At 52.3% G+C, this 17,753-nt stretch overlaps 1 protein-coding gene across 1 annotated transcript; it reads left to right on the top strand.

The window, feature by feature from the left end:
• The first annotated feature begins 1,923 nt into the window (after positions 1-1,923).
• LOC144718576 (uncharacterized) lies at positions 1,924-17,012 on the top strand. The gene is made up of 9 exons (XM_078593949.1): positions 1,924-2,148; positions 4,097-4,393; positions 5,077-5,565; positions 6,124-6,276; positions 9,006-9,083; positions 10,980-12,380; positions 12,944-13,165; positions 14,540-14,617; positions 15,492-17,012. The coding sequence occupies exons 1-9, from the start codon at positions 2,040-2,042 to the stop codon at positions 15,674-15,676; spliced, it is 3,012 nt and encodes a 1,003-aa protein (XP_078450075.1). The 5' UTR covers positions 1,924-2,039; the 3' UTR covers positions 15,677-17,012.
• Positions 17,013-17,753: the final 741 nt, after the last annotated feature.

Genomic DNA, 17,753 nt, shown 5'->3' with positions numbered 1-17,753 from the left:
GGACTCTCTTTGATGTCGGGAGTCTTGAGTCGTGCTCGAGTGATTGACGTCGTGCTGCGTGGCCCGTGCCCTGAACGTCTCCCCCGTGCCGCTGGCCGCCTTGTGTTCTGATTTGACTGCAGTGGGGTGCTCGTGCCTTTTATGAAGATGTCCATTGTTTGGCTTGTAATGTGTTTGTGTGCAGGTCAAAATGTTAAGCGCTTTCAGATGCAAATTGTTTGAATCCCGCTGTATAAACACGCGCGTGTTGTGATTACGGGTCCTTGACAGTGATGCCCTCGTAACCCGACCGGTTGGTGGGATGTCTTCGCGTAGTTCGGCTCGTTCTGTTTCTGTGTCTCCACGTCTCCACGTATTTGTGTCTCGCCGCGTCTCTTGCTCTCAATCTCTCGCGTCAGTATCCCACTTTTGTGTCTGTACCTCCGTGTCTATGCATACCTCGGTGTCTCTCGCCGCATCTCTATATCTGTTACCTGTCCCCGTGTTCCCTCTCCGTGTCTCTATATATTCATATTTCTGGGCATCTATTTCCCTGACTCTGCGTGACTCTGGGTGTCGAGGTCTCTCTCTCCCTCTCTCTCCACACATTTGTCTCAGTGTCTCTGTATCCACTGCGTTGTCTGTACCCTCTATGCGCAACACGCCATATGGCGAGGTTTACTTTAAGTATTCTTGGGTCGCTTTGTCCCAAGAGCCGCACTATTTATTCAGGCAATAAGCTGACATGCCCTGTGTTAAGTTTATATTCAAAAAACCCTTCAGCGTTCCGTCTCTGCGCATCCAATGTGGCCTGGCTTTTCGGCCGATTTTTATTTCATATTCACGACTACATTTTGGATATAACTTTGAACAACATTTCCCCAACATGCCTCAAATTATGGAAATATATCCAACAGTGAACTGAAACATGTAGCGAAAGCGCCATGCAGCGTATCTATGCTACATGGTGGGAAATGTATTTAGAACGGATGCAACATTAATGCGTTTTTATTTTGAAATTTGCTTGATATTGGTGATCGAGCCCAACGTTTTTGATCGCCTCATTATTTATGAGACACCAACATTACGTCCATTCCTCCTGCGGGCAATTGCTTCCTCCACCGTAACTAATATCGAGTAACAAGCGGCGCTGTTAGCATCTACCGATGCATTTTCACCATCACAATCATCACCACCACCACCACCACCATCATCATCTCCCACCTAACAGTCCCAACAAGTGCCGACCGCATTTTCGTTTCCTTCCTGCTTGCAGATGTCACTGGGAGAGCCGCCCGGCGGGACCTCGGTTCGCGGTGGCGGCGGGGGGTTGGTGGCCGCCACCACCGCCGCCGCCGCCGCTGTGACCGCGTCGCCGCCACGGAACTTCGCGGGGGACTTCGCGGATGACTTTGCGGGCGACTTGCTGCTCGCGCACAACGCGGCGCGCGCGCGCCACGGGGCCGCGCCGCTGCGCGCGTGCGCCGCGCTGGAGCGCGAAGCGCGCGCCTGGGCCGAGCACCTCCTGGAGAGGCGCGCGCTCAAGCACAGCGACACGAGCCACGGCGAAAACCTGTACTACCGCCCGCTGGGCGCCAGGGAACAGGGCGCCGAGCCCGGCGGTACGGGATTGAGACTAAGGGGACGCAAGAGGGCCAGGGGTTGAGGCTGGGTACACAAGGGGGTCACAGGGTTTGAAGCTGGGTACACAAGGGGGTCACAGGGTTTGAAGCTGGGTACACAAGGGGGTCAGGGGTTAAACCTGGGACGCATGGGGTCAATGGTTAATCTTGGGATACCGGGTTAGAGGTCGCACTAAAACGAGATATGGAGAAACGTCAACTATCATCTCTTGGGCATGCGGGGCCTGTGGGCAGGAACAAGGGGTGAACGTGGATGGATATCCAATATCGATGTCGGGAACAGACCTTGACCTGTATAACCGACTTCTGGAGTCACGCAGTCCTGCTCAAAACGAGGGGTTGAACATCCACAACTGACTTCAGGGGGTTACGTATCCTACTCGTTAAGAAGGTGAGCATGTACGTGTGTATGTACGTATGTGCGCACGTGTATGCGCGTGTGCCCCAGGCAAAGAAGTGACGGAGCACTGGTACAGCGAAGTGAAGCATTACGACTTCTCCAGCCCTGGATACAAGCCCAACACAGGTGTGTACGTGTGTGTGTACGTGTGTACGTGTGTGTGTACGTGTGTACGTGTGTGTGTGTTTGTACGTGTGCGAGTACTCGCAAAGTCAGCCCATGCTAAACTAACCCGGACACGTGTTCACGTCTTCTCTCATCTGTCTCGTAAGCTTGTAAACTGTAGCCAGCTGCTGCCCGATTGGATTGGTGCATCGCAGGATTATGATAGGTGGTAGCAGCTTAGGTAGGCCTTCATCCAGCAGTGGATTGGTCGTGGTTGACGAGGATGATGAGCTGAGGCTGTCCAACACCCGTGTGTGGTTTACGGAGGTTGGAATTCACCACAACGGCGATTCGATTCAGTTCACCAATTAAAAAAAAATGTACATTGTGGTGAATGTCGTGGCTACGAGGGGCGGAACTCATTTCATACAACTTACACAATAGTCGGCTAAACACAGATTCGTACAGGCACCACTTGATGCATGCATTGTGAACTTAAGACTCGATATCGATCAACGTTTCGATGAATATTTCCACCCTCTGGGCATGTGACAGCTGATTAAACTCATCAACTTAAATATAGTCCACTCGCAACGTGATCCACTCCTTTGCAAACGACAGTGACCTTCACGAGTCGGATTCATTTACATCAAAAGCCGAAAGCAATCGACGTTTAGTTGCCTAACGCGCCGATACTTCGCTATCAATCGCGAACGGATCAACCGCGTTTACGGACAAAATCACAGAAACAAATATCTTGACATGCCCGGGTTTAATTCTATTAGTAGCTGCTCCTCACTTATCGTTGGGGTCATTGACTCAGCACCCACGTGACCGCAAACACGTCAGCAAGTAAATCGATCACGGAGGTGAAAATAAATATAAAATAACTAGATTAAATCACGACGTTTCGGGGCTCAACACAAGCGTCCGTCATCAGGTGGGGATACCTCAGCAACTGTTTTCGCTGTGGTTGTCCACACCTGATGACGGACGCTTGTGTTGCGCCCGAAACGTCGTGATTTAATTTAGTTATTTTCGTTTTTATTTTTTTTATTTTCACCTTCGTGTCTTTACCGAAAGCACCAAAGAGTATGGATCTTTGCAGTCACGAAAACTTCAAATCTAGAATTAACTTTACATACGCACCTCGATGTCTGTGATAGTCCGTTGTCTGGACCACTCATCCTCCCCGTGAGCCCAGCTCATCCAGAGAAGACTGTGAATCGATGGTCCTCCAGCAGCTGAGGTGCGTGCGTGCAGCGAGCGCCGCACTCAGATTTCGGCGACCCGAGTTCGATTCCCGCTCACGTCCAACACCAGTGAAGATGATCAGAACCGTTCTCGGGCCTCGTCTACGTCGACTCAGCCTCAAACGAGCACCGGGTGCGGTGTAAATATCGCCACGAGGGAGACAAAGGCGGCCAGGGCGTGGTGGTTACCACGCCACCTCCTCGTGTGCCTTGCTCGCCTTCATAGGGGCCGTCCATAAATGACGTCACGCACCTAGGCGGGGGGGGGGGTCAGACATTTGTGACGATGTGTGACGAGGGGGGGGGGGGGTTGAGAAATGTGACGTCACATCAAAATGCGCAACTAAATTTAGACAACACGTTCTACTTAATTAAATCGACTTTTAAAATAAATGTTTTCTCCTACAACATCAGAGTGCAGCGCCACATTAAATACGCACTACATTGACAATAGTTTAAAGCGATTTGAAACGTGTTTTAGATTTTTTTTGGGGGGGGGGGGTGGCAGAGCTTTGTGACGTCACAGTTGAGGGGGGGGGGGTCTGACTTTTTGTGACGCCGTGTGACGAGGGGGGTGGTTAAAAATCGTCCAAAATCGCGTGACGTCATTTATAGACGGCCCCATAGATGCTCATTAACAGCACTTGGCCCAACATGTGAAAGGTATGCGGGGGGGGGGGGGCGGGGGGACCTTTGCCTTTGTGCGCGTGTCGCAGTGCACTTCACGCAGCTCGTGTGGCGCGCCTCGTGCTCGATGGGCGTGGGCCGCGCCTGCGACGGGCGCCGCCTCGTCGTGGTGACGCTCTACAGCCCCGCGGGCAACCAGGGCCCCCAGGGCGCCTTCCACGCCAACGTGCTGCCCCCCTGCCCCGTGCCGCCCCCCTTGCCGGCGCTGCCCCCGCTGCCCGTGCCGCCCACGTGCGCCGATGCGTCCCCGTTGCCCGTGCTGCCCACGCGGTCTGCACCGCCGTCATCTTCGCATGCGACCAAAGCAAAGGAAGCGGGCTCTGACGGTGCGTCTGGCGTTGATCTGCTGGCGCTGACGGCCAGGATCCACCTGGGGCGATGTCGTGGCGATTGTCACCGGCAGTGCAATTACTCGTGAGCAACTATGGCAATTGCTAACCATCTGGACTCTCAAGATGCTGTGATGGCTTTACGCGCCCACCGTATAGTGCCTCTGTTGTAGAACAACATTCAACTTTGATCAAATAAAACAAATCTATAATTGAGCATTTTGCCCGCATTGCCGCGATGCTGGGTTTCAGCCGCTCGTAATTAGCCCGGGTTCTCGAGTTCGTGCTGCGTAGCGAGGAGATGGTCACGCCCCCTTAGCCATTCAAAATAAGCTTATGATATAAAATGAGCATTTTTTTTATTTAGATCTGAAGCTTAAACATTTGGTTTCATTTGCGTAGGACATCTTTACAAGGCATTAATACAAGGCGTGTCCCTCGTGTCGATAACGACCTCTATGTAAGTTAACCCAGAAGCAGCGACTGGCCCGTGGTGGGGCTGTTGTCTGACACTGCGTGATGCACTACTATCTGCAGACTTTCGCATGGAATTTTCTCATCTGGTGACCTGACGGGAATAGCACAATTGGACTATGGTTCTCCCTCACGGACGTGGTGGTAACGCTGAAGGGTCCGTGGCCTGGTGAACTGGAGGATTGTGTGTGCATGTGCTCCCGTAGGGCCGCAAGCAAGCGACTTCCAACAGGGTCTGCTCGTGGCGCACAACGCCCTGAGGAAGAGGCACGGAGCGAAGCCTCTGGTCCTCAGTGCGGAGCTCTGTGCAGGGGCCCAGCTCCGTGCCGAGGCCCTGCTCCTCCTGCTAATGGAGCCTGGCGCTGTCACGATGCCACGCGGCGGGCAGCTACGGGAGGACAGGTCACGCGAGCACCCGGCGGACCTGCACGCACCGCTGGTGGACGCGCTCGGGCTCGGCGGGCTACAGACAGGCGGCCGGCAAACGGAAGAGCTGCAACCGGGACAAGCACTCGACTTGCGAGAAGCACACGCGGACAGTCTGCAGGTGGACCAAGCACAGCCAAGCAGTTTGACTGCGGCAGAGCTGGCTGTGGGTAGACGGCAGCCTGAACGGGTGCAGCCGGAGAAGAGAAAGCAGGACAGCGTGCAGCCAGATAACGGGGCGTTGGTGGGAAGCTCCCAGGTGGACCGAGGTCCGCGTGACGATGCACAGTCTCACACTCGGCGGGAGGATGAGCCGCCACTGGAGGACGTGCAGGGGAACCCTTCACAAGCTGCGTCCCCAAACCATCACGGACTACAGCCAGCACATCCACAGCCACAAGCGCTACAGGCAGATAAACTGCCGTCGAGCGACATACATCCGGACAGAATATGGACGGCGAGATTGCAAGAACAGCAACTGCATCGAAACAAAGTACAGCAAGAAGGACTACCACCAAGTGAACTGCAGCCGGACAAACTCAGTCCGGATAAACGAGAGACGGAGGGACGACAGCCATATCAACTACAGCCAGACGCGCTGCAGTCAAATCAACGTCAACCAACTGCAATGCAATCAACTACATTTCAGGGTGACAAAATACGATCCAATGAAGCATGCGAACTACAATCAAGTGAACCTCAACCAGCTGACGCACATCCAGCTGACGCACAACCAGGTGGAGTGCAACCAGGTGGGGTACAACCAGCTGGAGGGCAACCAGGTGGGGTACAACCAGGTGGGGTGCAACCAGGTGGGGTACCCGCAGTGGAGGAGCAAGCGGAGGAGGCACAGGCGGGGGAGGGGCTCCCGGGCGCGGCGCGCTGGGACGCCGCGGCCCTGGAGCGCGTGGGGCGCACGGAGTCGCGGCCCGGGGAGAGCGTCTACCTGGGGCTCGGGGGGGACGCGACACACCCCACGGGTACAGCCACACCGCTCACACCCTCACACACACACATCGCTCACACCCTCACACACACACATCGCTCACACACACACATCGCTCACACCCTCACTCACACACACATCGCTCACACCCTCACACACACACACCGCTCACACCCTCACACACACACACACACCGCTCACACCCTCACACACACCGCTCACACCCTCACACACATACACACACCGCGGGTACAGCCACATCGCTCACACCCTCTCACACACACACACACATCGCTCACACCCTCACACACACACACATCGCTCACACCCTCACACACACACACCGCTCACACCCTCACACACCGCTCACACCCTCACACACACACACCGCACGGGTACAGCCACATCGCTCACACCCTCTCACACACACACACACATCGCTGGTACAGCCACACCGCTCACACCCTGACACACACCACGGGTCAGCCACACCGCTCACACCCTCACTCACTCACACACACACACCGCTCACACCCTCACACACACACACCCCGCTCACACCCTCACTCACACACACACACCACGGGTCAGCCACACCGCTCACACCCTCACATGCACGACGGTTCTCCCACATCACTCACACGCACCACGGTCCTGCCACATCACTCTCACACTGACAGCAAGGGCCCAGCCACACCACTCATATACACACACCACCCGAGACAGCCGCACCACTCATATACACACACACACACCCCGGGACAGCCGCACCACTCATATACACACACACCCCGGGACGGCCACACCACTCATATACACACACACCCCGGGACAGCCGCACCACTCATATACACACACACCCCGGGACAGCCGCACCACTCATATACACACACACCCCGGGACAGCCGCACCACTCATATACACACACCACCCGGGACAGCCACACCACTCATATACACACACCACCCGGGACAGCCGCACCACTCATATACACACACACCCCGGGACAGCCGCACCACTCATATACACACACACCCCGGGACAGCCACACCACTCATATACACACACACCCCGGGACAGCCACACCACTCATATACACACACACCCCGGGACAGCCACACCACTCATATACACACACACCCCGGGACAGCCACACCACTCATATACACACACACCCCGGGACAGCCGCACCACTCATATACACACACACCCCGGGACAGCCACACCACTCATATACACACACACCCCGGGACAGCCACACCACTCATATACACACACACCCCGGGACAGCCGCACCACTCATATACACACACACTCCGGGACAGCCACACCACTCATATACACACACACCCCGGGACAGCCGCACCACTCATATACACACACACCCCGGGACAGCCGCACCACTCATATACACACACCCCCCGGGACAGCCACACTGCTCATACACTCACACACACCCCGGGACAGCCACACCACTCATATACACACACACCCCGGGACAGCCACACCACTCATATACACACACACCCCGGGACAGCCACACTGCTCATACACACACACACACAGCATGGGGAAGCCACCTCGCTCACAAACACCACGGAATCTGCCACATCATTCACTCACTCGCACACACCACGGTATCTGCCACACATTCACTCACACTACGGATCAGTCACACTACTCACACACACACCACAGCCCAGCCACATCACTCCCACACTCACGCCCCCCACAGGTTAGCCACACCGCTCACACACCCACACACACACCACAGCCCAGCCACATCACTCCCACACTCACGCCCCCACAGGTCAGCCACACCGCTCACACACCCACACACACACCACGGGCCAGGCACATCACTCACACACACACCACAGCCCAGCCACATCACTCACACACACCACAGCCCAGCCACATCACTCCCACACTCACGCACCCCACAGGTCAGCCACACCGCTCACACACCCACACACACACCACGGGCCAGGCACACCAAAGACAATGATCCCCCGTATAGCCTTAGACTGTTGGAGCAAGTGCTGTTATTGAGCACCTCTGAAGTCTAGCATGGTACACAAGGGGGGTGGATGGCCAGGACCAAGCACGACCGCCTTTGTATCCCCATTGGCGATGTTTATACACACTGCACTATGTAATAATTTGAGGCTGAGTCGACCTAGAGGAGGTCTGGGACGTGTTCAGATAATCCTCACTGATGTTGGTCGAAGCACAGTGCACAAACCACTGCGCCACACTCAACCACCACACACTCACACTCCAGGCCAGCACACCACTCTCGCACACAGACACGACGGCTCATCAACATCACTCGTACACTCACGTTACGGGGCAACCACATCACTCTCAGACTCGGGCACCACAGGTCAGCCACACCGCTCACACTCACACCAGAGGGTTAGCCCCACCACGTTCACGCACACCACGGTCTGTGGACCACTCGCACACCGCGTGTTCATCACAACGCTCTGACGCACACCACGGGTCAGGCACACCCTGTACACAGGCACACACACCAAGGGGTGAGCCACCCCACTGTCAAGTCTCACACCACCAGCAGCCACCAGGCTCGCACACACCGCAGGTCATACACACACACACACACAAAGCCACTCAACACCGTGTCTGGCGCCTGTGTAAGGGCGTGCGGGCACTTTTTGCCAGAGGGATGGACCCCGTCCCCTGGCGATTGATCCCACCTCACTTACTCTTCCTGTGCCCCCTGTCCGTGTGAATCGACAGCGTCCGAGGTCACCGACGCGTGGTATAGCGAAATCGGACGACACAACTTCGACATCCTGAGCCCTCAGACCGAGTCCGGTAAGAGCTTTCATTGTGTCCACTCATGAGGACATCTTCATCACCTTGACCTCCTCTACGCTGTGATGGAGAGAACAGGCTGGGCGATGGAGGTCGCACATTCATCAGACGATTATATTGACCACAAGCACGTAATGACGCATCTCTCCATACATTCAAATTGACTCAGGCTCCCGGAACATGCGTTGAATTGTGTAAGAATCGATTGTTTAGAATATGCTGAGTTAGACTCAAACTCAGACTAATGTAGCTGAGGAAACTGTACAAACGATACGGAAAAGAACACGCAATACAAAAGAGATGGTTAAAAGCAGATGATGGAGAATCAATTCTCCAGTTAAATTGCGAGTGAAACATGGCAATTACTGGGCAGGCGGAATAGTTACACGCCGAGTGGGGACAATGAGGACAATCACGATGATGTCTGTGTTTTATTTCACCTCCTCATGAGCAAGGTTGGTGATGCTAAATGCGGTAAAACTCCAATAACATTATGGTGAGATGTCTTCTCGCAGCAGTGGCCAACACGTGGATCGTGATCCACGGGTGGATGATCGCCAAATAAATATTTGTGTGGATCTCTAGGACAAATAAGAACATTTAAAACCAGCAGACAACTATTATTTTCATGGCTTATGGCAAATACAAAGCCCTGACTAAGAATTCGTAGATTAAAAAAACAACTTCTACCAATAGGTGATGCTCGTAGTGTTATTCTATTAATCTATAGCAAATATGATACCATGTTTTAAAAAACAACATCTCAATTTAACGGTTTTTTCATATGCAGTCACATTGTGGCAGGCCAGGATATTTTTTTTTTAAACAGTGGTTGGTACAAGAAACGGAATCTAGCCACATAAATAACGTAGCTTTCATCGTTTAAACAAAACTTGCTCGGACATTACAGGGTTAACTCCGGGTAATTATTTGGCCAGAGATTTTGAGGGGGGGGGGGGGTGGTGGGGGATCATCGCAGAGCGCGTTGACATCCATCGCAGTGGATCGCACCGCCTGCTGGATTGGCCACTGCTGCCCTCTCGTTTGAAAAGTTCAACTCAGATTATTTTAGGATTCAATATTTTCTGCCACTGGACTTTGGCGAAACAAACGACTTCAACTGAACTGCTGTGTAATTAATTAGCCAGGTAAAGCCCACGAGCCATTCGCAATTTTTCAGAGGCAACCTGGCCACGCATAGCTCGTCTAAGTAGCTTCATCATCACACGTGGAATCATGTTTTTTTTCAACTTGCAACACACCTAACTGACATATATCATCGTCGTCATAATCATCGCGACAGCATCAGTGTAAGTAACGGAATTACTGGAGACAGCAAACACCACGTGCTTCTTATGGGGTGGGAATGAGAGAAAACTGAAAGTTATATTATTCATCGATGGTAACATCTTTTTTTATTCGCCTGTTTGAAAAATGTGAATATTTCCAAGGACAAAATAACTTTAAATATTACATTCTGAAATGGCCAGGAGATAGCATTATAGCAAGGGATTTTTTCAATTTGTCTTTGCAGATATTTGAATGTGAACCCATTGTTTGGAATATCTCCTGCAGGGAATTATTGTGCCCACCCATACCCACTCACAAAGAAAACTGGCCAAACATCTTAAAAACAAGTGTTGAATCGTAGAGTTGGTTACCTGGATAAGGTTTTAAAAAACATGAAATCTACTTTTTATAATGAAACAAACATTTTGTGTGTCTATGCTAAGTCGACCTTCAGAGCGCAGGGCAACTGCTGCCATTAGTGAATTCCGAATTCTCTCCCCTGCACATCGCTGCTGGTAAGAGGAGTTCTGCCGCGTTCGGCCGGGAGCACAAAGCTCGGCATCATGTGTCCGGTCGGGCTAAGTAACGAGACGCCCTGCGCCGCAGCTCGCTTCTGCCAGCTGGTGTGGAGGGCCTCGCAGAGACTCGGGGTCGGCCGTGCCGTCAGCCCCCAGGGCTGCGTGGTGGTCGTGGCCCTGTACGACCCCCCCGCTCTCGGGCAACGATGCGCGACTCCCGGCGACGATGCCGACATGATCGCCGTCTCTCCGGTGGCAGCGCCGAACGGAGGAAGTTGTGTCCCGGGGACAGAAGGGGTGGACGAAGACTGCGGCCCGAGGGTGGCAGAATCGGCGGACGATGACGATTGTGTACTGGCGGTGGACGCGGGGGTGATGCTTACCGTGGACGACGCCTCGTCGGTCGGTGGGGGCTCGGGTGTTGGGAAGTCGGAGAAGTCGTCCCTCGTCGAAGGGGTTCGGGAAAGCGAGGCGATGGAAGATCCAGAACGTTCCGTGGCAGAAAGCACGGCAACCGTGATGGACGAATCGGCAGGCACACGCGCCGTGGGTACAGGTGGCAAGACCGATGCCTTGAGTGAGTTGGCACCGAAGGAAGCCATGCCGAAATCGGTTTCCTTCTTGTCACTTGGAGATGCCCCCTGGACAATGGAGCTGTCGATGCAGTCTGCCGACACAGACTTGGATACAGAGGAGAGCTCGGGCACAGAAACTCTGGTGATGGATTCAGACAGAACAACTTGTGAAATAATGGAAACATCTGAGGCGGAAGCAACTGAAGAGCTCTCGTGGGTGACAGAAAGGGGGCATGGAGGTGCAGGCTCGTGCGAAGAAGTGGGAAGAAAAGACACTCTGGTGATGGAGAAAATTACAGACGAGTCTCGCACAAAAGAGCACACCGGAGGTGGAGATGAAGGAGAGATGGTGGCTGGAAAAGATATCCGACAAGCGGCAGAGGAAGTCTTAAACGTAGCTGGCGGTGGTGGCGTGGAGCCCAGCGACAGTGGAGTGGAGTCTGAAAAGACAAAACGCCCACGCTCCGACGTGGAAAACGGGACTCCAGGGATGATGGCAGCAGTGACAGTGGCAGAGGTGACTTGTCGGAGGGCAGCAGGGGCAGCGGCAGTGACACACAGAGAAGTGAGGGTGAAGGCGCCGGGGGGCACCCTCGCGACAAAATTCGGAGCAGCCGCGGGAGGCGTGAAATTCGCGCCGCCACAGCGAGACGAGGCGTCGAAAGCGCTGGCGAGGGCCGGGAGGAGGGCAGACTGTTCCGCGCCCGGTGCACCCACCGTAGCGTCTGGGTCAAAGGTCGCGGCAAGGACGCCAAGGGCGGAGGTGGTGCTGAGCAATGTGGTGGGCACGGAGGCGCTGATCAAGGCCACGCTGGTGGGAGATGCGCTCTCGGAACTCTACCGGAGGAACGTGCTGCCCATGGTGAGGAGCACACCCTGCACTCCCCAGCCGCACGCGCAGCTCCACATCTCAGGTGACTATGCGTGCGTGTCTGTGCGTCAACAGACACCTGTAGACCTTGTGGGGAGCGGTGGGGGAGTGTTTAGAGCACTGCACTACGAACCCGGCCACCAGAGTTCGGTTCCCGCTCACGGCCAACACCGGTGACAAATATCAGAACCGGTCCTGGGCCTTCCCTAGATCGACAGCCTCAAATGAGAAACTGCTGTGGTCTGTAAACATCGCCACTGGGGAGACAAACGCGCTTGGTGTTGGTGCTGGACATAGTGGCAGAGAGAGATAGGCAAGTTGTGCTATGAACTCCATGAGCTAACTTTTATTCCAGGTCACATCTTACATCAGTGGCGAGTGTTGTTTGAACTGATTCCTGGGCCAAAAAAGGCATGGCGGAGGCCTTCATCCAGCAGTGGAATTACAAATGGCTGAATTCTTATTCACGATTACCTCCATTTCATCTCCATTCCTCCATTATCATTACCACCTCCTCGACAATTTCCACCTCCTCTACCTCCATCTCATCTCCATTCGTCCCGTCCTCCTCCCGTCCTCCCCCTCGCCGCTGTCATCGCATCTCAGAGGAGGACCAGGAGGAGTTTTGTATCGACGTCCTGGCGGAGCACAACCGCCTGCGCGAGATCCACGGCGCCCGGCCTCTGCGGCGGAGCGTGGCCCTGGGCCGGGACGCGCGCGCCTGGGCCCGCGTGCTGGCACGCTCGCGCGCGCTGCGGTCCCACCCCACCGTGCCGCACGGCCAGAACGTGTGGGCCAGGCACATCGGCACGGGCGAACTGCCCAAAGGTGGGGAAATGGGAGGGGTGGGTGCGGTGTAAGAGGCGGCGGGGTGGGGGGACGGCGGTGGAGCAGATGGCCCCATGCCCGTCGCACGTACCGTTGCGTTCGCGTGGATTCGATACCGACCCTGGATTTTTCTCCGGGTCCTCCGGTTTTTCCCTCCACATTTAGAAACACGTGTTTAGAGTATTTGCCTGCTATACATTTCCACCGTGATAAGCCACTTCGTTGAGCTTTCATTTGTGACCAGGTCACTTCTTAAAAAGAGCTAGAAAGCTCAGTGGGCCTTACCTGCTAAAATCGAAATAGTTTAGTTTAACCGCAATGTTAAGAAAATCTGGCCCAGAGATTTCCTCGTGTTGAACCGATTCTGTTGAAATTATGCACTCCCAAAAGGCCACATGGCCGATGGGATGTACGAAAAAAAGATATACTTTAATATATTACGTGGAGAGACAGATATGTGAAGGAGGCATATTTATTTTGGCGCACACATGAGGTACGTGGGTATCGTGATAATGTGACATTTGATAGTATGGGTTTAACATAAGCGTTTCCATCTTCACGATGTAATAATTGATATTATGAGTGTACCGTCAGATTAGAGGTGTGCTGATGACGCATAAACCACAGTCTGCAGTCGCCAGCAGCTCTGGATCCACTTAGCCATGGCGCGGGGGTGCTCAGATTGACTCGGTACGAACGTGACGCCTCCTGGATTTGACCATCGCTAAGCTCAATATGCAGACTCTGCTGAATCACACCTTGAGCAGGATCGATCGGCCAATGGCTCTTTGAGTTTTTATTGCAAAGCGCCCCCTGGGATGCCTGCGCATGAAGAGTGCTGTATGACAGCCAACTGTTTCATTGTCAAACATAATTTGGAGCTTTCGTGACTGCAGGAATTACGCTTTGGTTCTTTCGGTAAAGTCACGTATAAAGATAAAATAATAAATTAAATACTAGCATACAACGTTTCGATTGCAACACAAGCAATCATCATCAGGTATAAATGAAATAGAAACACAAATCTAGTATACTTAACATAACAGTCAACATGTTATCCGACTCTCTGTTGCATTACATTACATTTCTAAGAATACTAGATTTGTGTTTCTATTTCATTTATACCTGATGATGATTGCTTGTGTTGCAATCGAAACGTCGTATGCTCTAGTATTTAATTTATTATTTTATCTTTATACGTGACTGGTAGGTTGTTGACTGTTATGTTATCCGACTCTCTGTTGTATTACATTACATTTCTAAGTATACTAGATTTGTGTTTCTATTTCATTTATACCTGATGATGATTGCTTGTGTTGCAATCGAAACGTCGTATGCTCTAGTATTTAATTTATTGTTTTGTTGTCACTACAGGACGTAAGGTCACCAACTGCTGGTACGCGGACCGGCTGGCCTACGACTACAACAACCCGGGATTTCAGCAGGGAACCGGTAGCGCAGACCCCACACATGACACCTGCCACACACTCTCTCTCCACACTCCCTCTAACCCAAAATTCTTTAGGACTACCCTTTGGTGACTAAGCCTTATCTATCACTTGACCCATCACTATCACCTTGACCATCAGCATTTGATCTTAAAGCTAAAGTTGCACGCACATGTGTTGCCGTCTTCAAATCTTGTGGAACTTCCCATATTAAAAACTGCAACTTTGTTGCTTCTGTTTCGCAACAAATTTGCACGCTGTTGGGCCAGTGAACTCATTCCTGGGCTTTTTTTTTTCTTCCAAAAAGAGGCCGAGTGGATCTAAAACTGGAGAAATAAAGTTTTTTTGGGATCTGAAATCACAGCAAATTTGTTCACAACCGTTTGTAGTCAGAACAGCTCAGTAATTGGCTGTATGAGGTCATATGAGTCGTGTTGATAACGAAAGGCTATTTTACAATATGGCCAATGGTTTACTTCTTGGGATGGAAATTGTCAACAAAAAATTGTTTAATCTCTTTTTTTGAAGGTAGACAACAAAACTAACTATGGTTGTTTTCTTGTTTTTTTTTTATAATGCCCCCAAATGTTAATTTCATGCTTTGGCTGGAAAGGTGTATTTCCTTAACTCAACTCCTAAACTAAAGATTTGCATTCAAGTAATCAGCTGTAGCTTAACTTCTGACTCGTGACTCATGCTCCTCATGCGTGATGTCGTAACTACGATCCATGTCCTGCCATTCGCGACCCCTTCTGTGACCTGTGACTCAAATCCATGACCTCTACCCTTAACACAAGCAAACTATGGTCTGTGGCCTTAGAGCGAGTATCCTTGCTTTGTGCCCCTTTGCTCTGTGACCCCTTGACCCGTGACCCCAGGCAACTTCTCCCAGCTGGTGTGGCGCAGCTCCCTCGATCTGGGCGTGGGGCTTGCGTGCGACGGGCGAGGCATGTTCGTGGCCGTCACATTCTACAGCCCCGCGGGAAACCTGCCCTACGCCATGAGCTACCGCGACAACGTGCTGCCACCATACACGCAGGGCATGGCTAAGGGGCAGGGCTAGGGGGGTGGAACGTGACTTGAGGGCACGCCCACGGAAGAAGAACGTGGGTAAGGGCAAGGGAAGTGCTGAGGAAGGAGGAGAGGGATGAGGCTGAGAGCACGCACAGGGAGCTAGCTGCTCAAGGGGAGAAACACAGCTCAGGGCAGGGGCCGGCCTCAAGGGCAGGGCTAGGGACAGGAGAAGGACTCAACAATAGGAATAGAGAGGAGGCACGGCTGGGGCAAGGGACAAGGCCACAGGTAGCATCGCAATGGGGTCAGACTCAGGGGACGAACAGTGGATTTCATCGTTTCAACTCTAAAATCCCCTGTGGACATGGGATTAGAAGCAAATGGACTTAATTTAATCGTAAAAAAAAGTGTTTGTTCTTAAATGTAACTTTTTACCAACAAAATAACGCATACAGCATATTGCAAATGCGTTATAAATTATTAACGGCACAAAATGGCGTTTCTCAAGCGAGGATTTAACCAAGCGGCCTCTTGTCCTACCCCGTGAGCTACAGCGCCTCTACACGCAAGACGCTGACGTTTACGTACAGTACGTAACTTGTGAGGCGCCGCCATCAATCCCCATCCCCCGGATTCCATTCCCCTGTCCCTCATGCCCCCTTTCCCCCCCGTTGAGACTTCATTTAGCCCCCCGCTTGTCAAACGGTCACGCCATACCCTTTGGCAAGGTCAATGCCACGGGTAGAGAGAGGGCTAAGATCAGCGGCCAGGCTAGGATCAGAGACAAGGGACAGCGATGAGGCAGGGTTCGGGGATTGAGGAGGTATGAGAGTTAGAATTATGGTTTGGTGCAGGGTTAGGCTAATGCAAAAGGCCAGGGTCAGGGCCACGGCGAGGATGGCACGAAGGCAGAGGTAGGGCTGGCGAAACGTAGACAGAGTATGGTGAGCAGGAGTTGGTGGTGCAGGGCAGGGTAGCAGCCTGGCGCTGTGCCACGTGTGAGGTGTCTTGGGCTGAAGTGTGGGAATTGGTGTCTGTGAAGTCGCCCCTGGGTGGGAGAATGTGGCTCATGATGGCCAACACTGCAGCAGTGGGCTCTGGGATTCAAGCGGGGGGGGGGGGGGGCGAGAGGTGACATTCAATGCATGGTTTTGACTAAACTGACAAAAATCAGCACTTATTAAATAGAAGTACTAGACAATGAATTAATAATTGATTGTAAAGCAGAGTTATTATTTTCTTTGTTTTTCAATTATGCCTGAAAATGAATATATAATGGAATGTATGCATATAAATATCAATGATTATAACACAAAATAAATTATGCAATGTGTTTATCGGATTCATCAAATCATTAAAATACTTCTGATAGTTTCGGAAGCCAAATGTGACTTCAGGCTCTCAGCGTCCTTCAGCCCAGTGCGAGCCAGAGGCTCAATGTGTCAGTTGAGGTTCCTTCACGAGGCGACGGTCCATTGAGATGCATTACCCTTTGCACACTGTCCTTTAACCAAGCGAGCCACCTCGCTTGGTTAAAGATGAATGCCCTTTACATAATCTGGCGGGTGCCAAACAGGATTCATGAGTCAATCTTGATTTGAAGCTTTCGTGACTGCAGGAATCCATACCGAAAGAACCAAAGAGTAAGGATGCATTAGCTCTTGATCCGTGATCCTTTAACCAGATTCATGATTCCTTGATTAAAGAACTTCAGCGGAGGGGGTGAGTGTGTGTGAGCACAAACATGTGTTACCCTTTATTTAATCTGGTTGAAGGACTTTGATGTGTGGTGGTGAAGTCAACGTATCTTTTAAACAACCCCGCCGCTACTATGAAAAATAAGAATCGGGTTTACCCTTTCTGGCAATAAAACAGGTGTTAAGATGTTCAAACACCAAATAGATACATTTTGCAAGGAATCGGGTCTGCATTAACCACACGTACTTGTGGCAAACATGGAAACAAACATGCTCTGATAATATATGCATTGTGTTTGAAACTGATTGCCCTACACCACAGACGGCATACTTTATGGCATTTTCTCACCAGTGTCAGACCAGAGAGCACCTGTTTTATTGCCAGATAGGGTAAAACTTATTCTTAATTTCATACTCACGGCTAGTGTG

Source organism: Lampetra planeri, chromosome 5, assembly GCF_965212315.1.
Source record: "Lampetra planeri chromosome 5, kcLamPlan1.2.h2, whole genome shotgun sequence".
NCBI lineage: Eukaryota > Metazoa > Chordata > Hyperoartia > Petromyzontiformes > Petromyzontidae > Lampetra > Lampetra planeri.
This window is presented reverse-complemented; position numbering and strand designations above follow the sequence as displayed.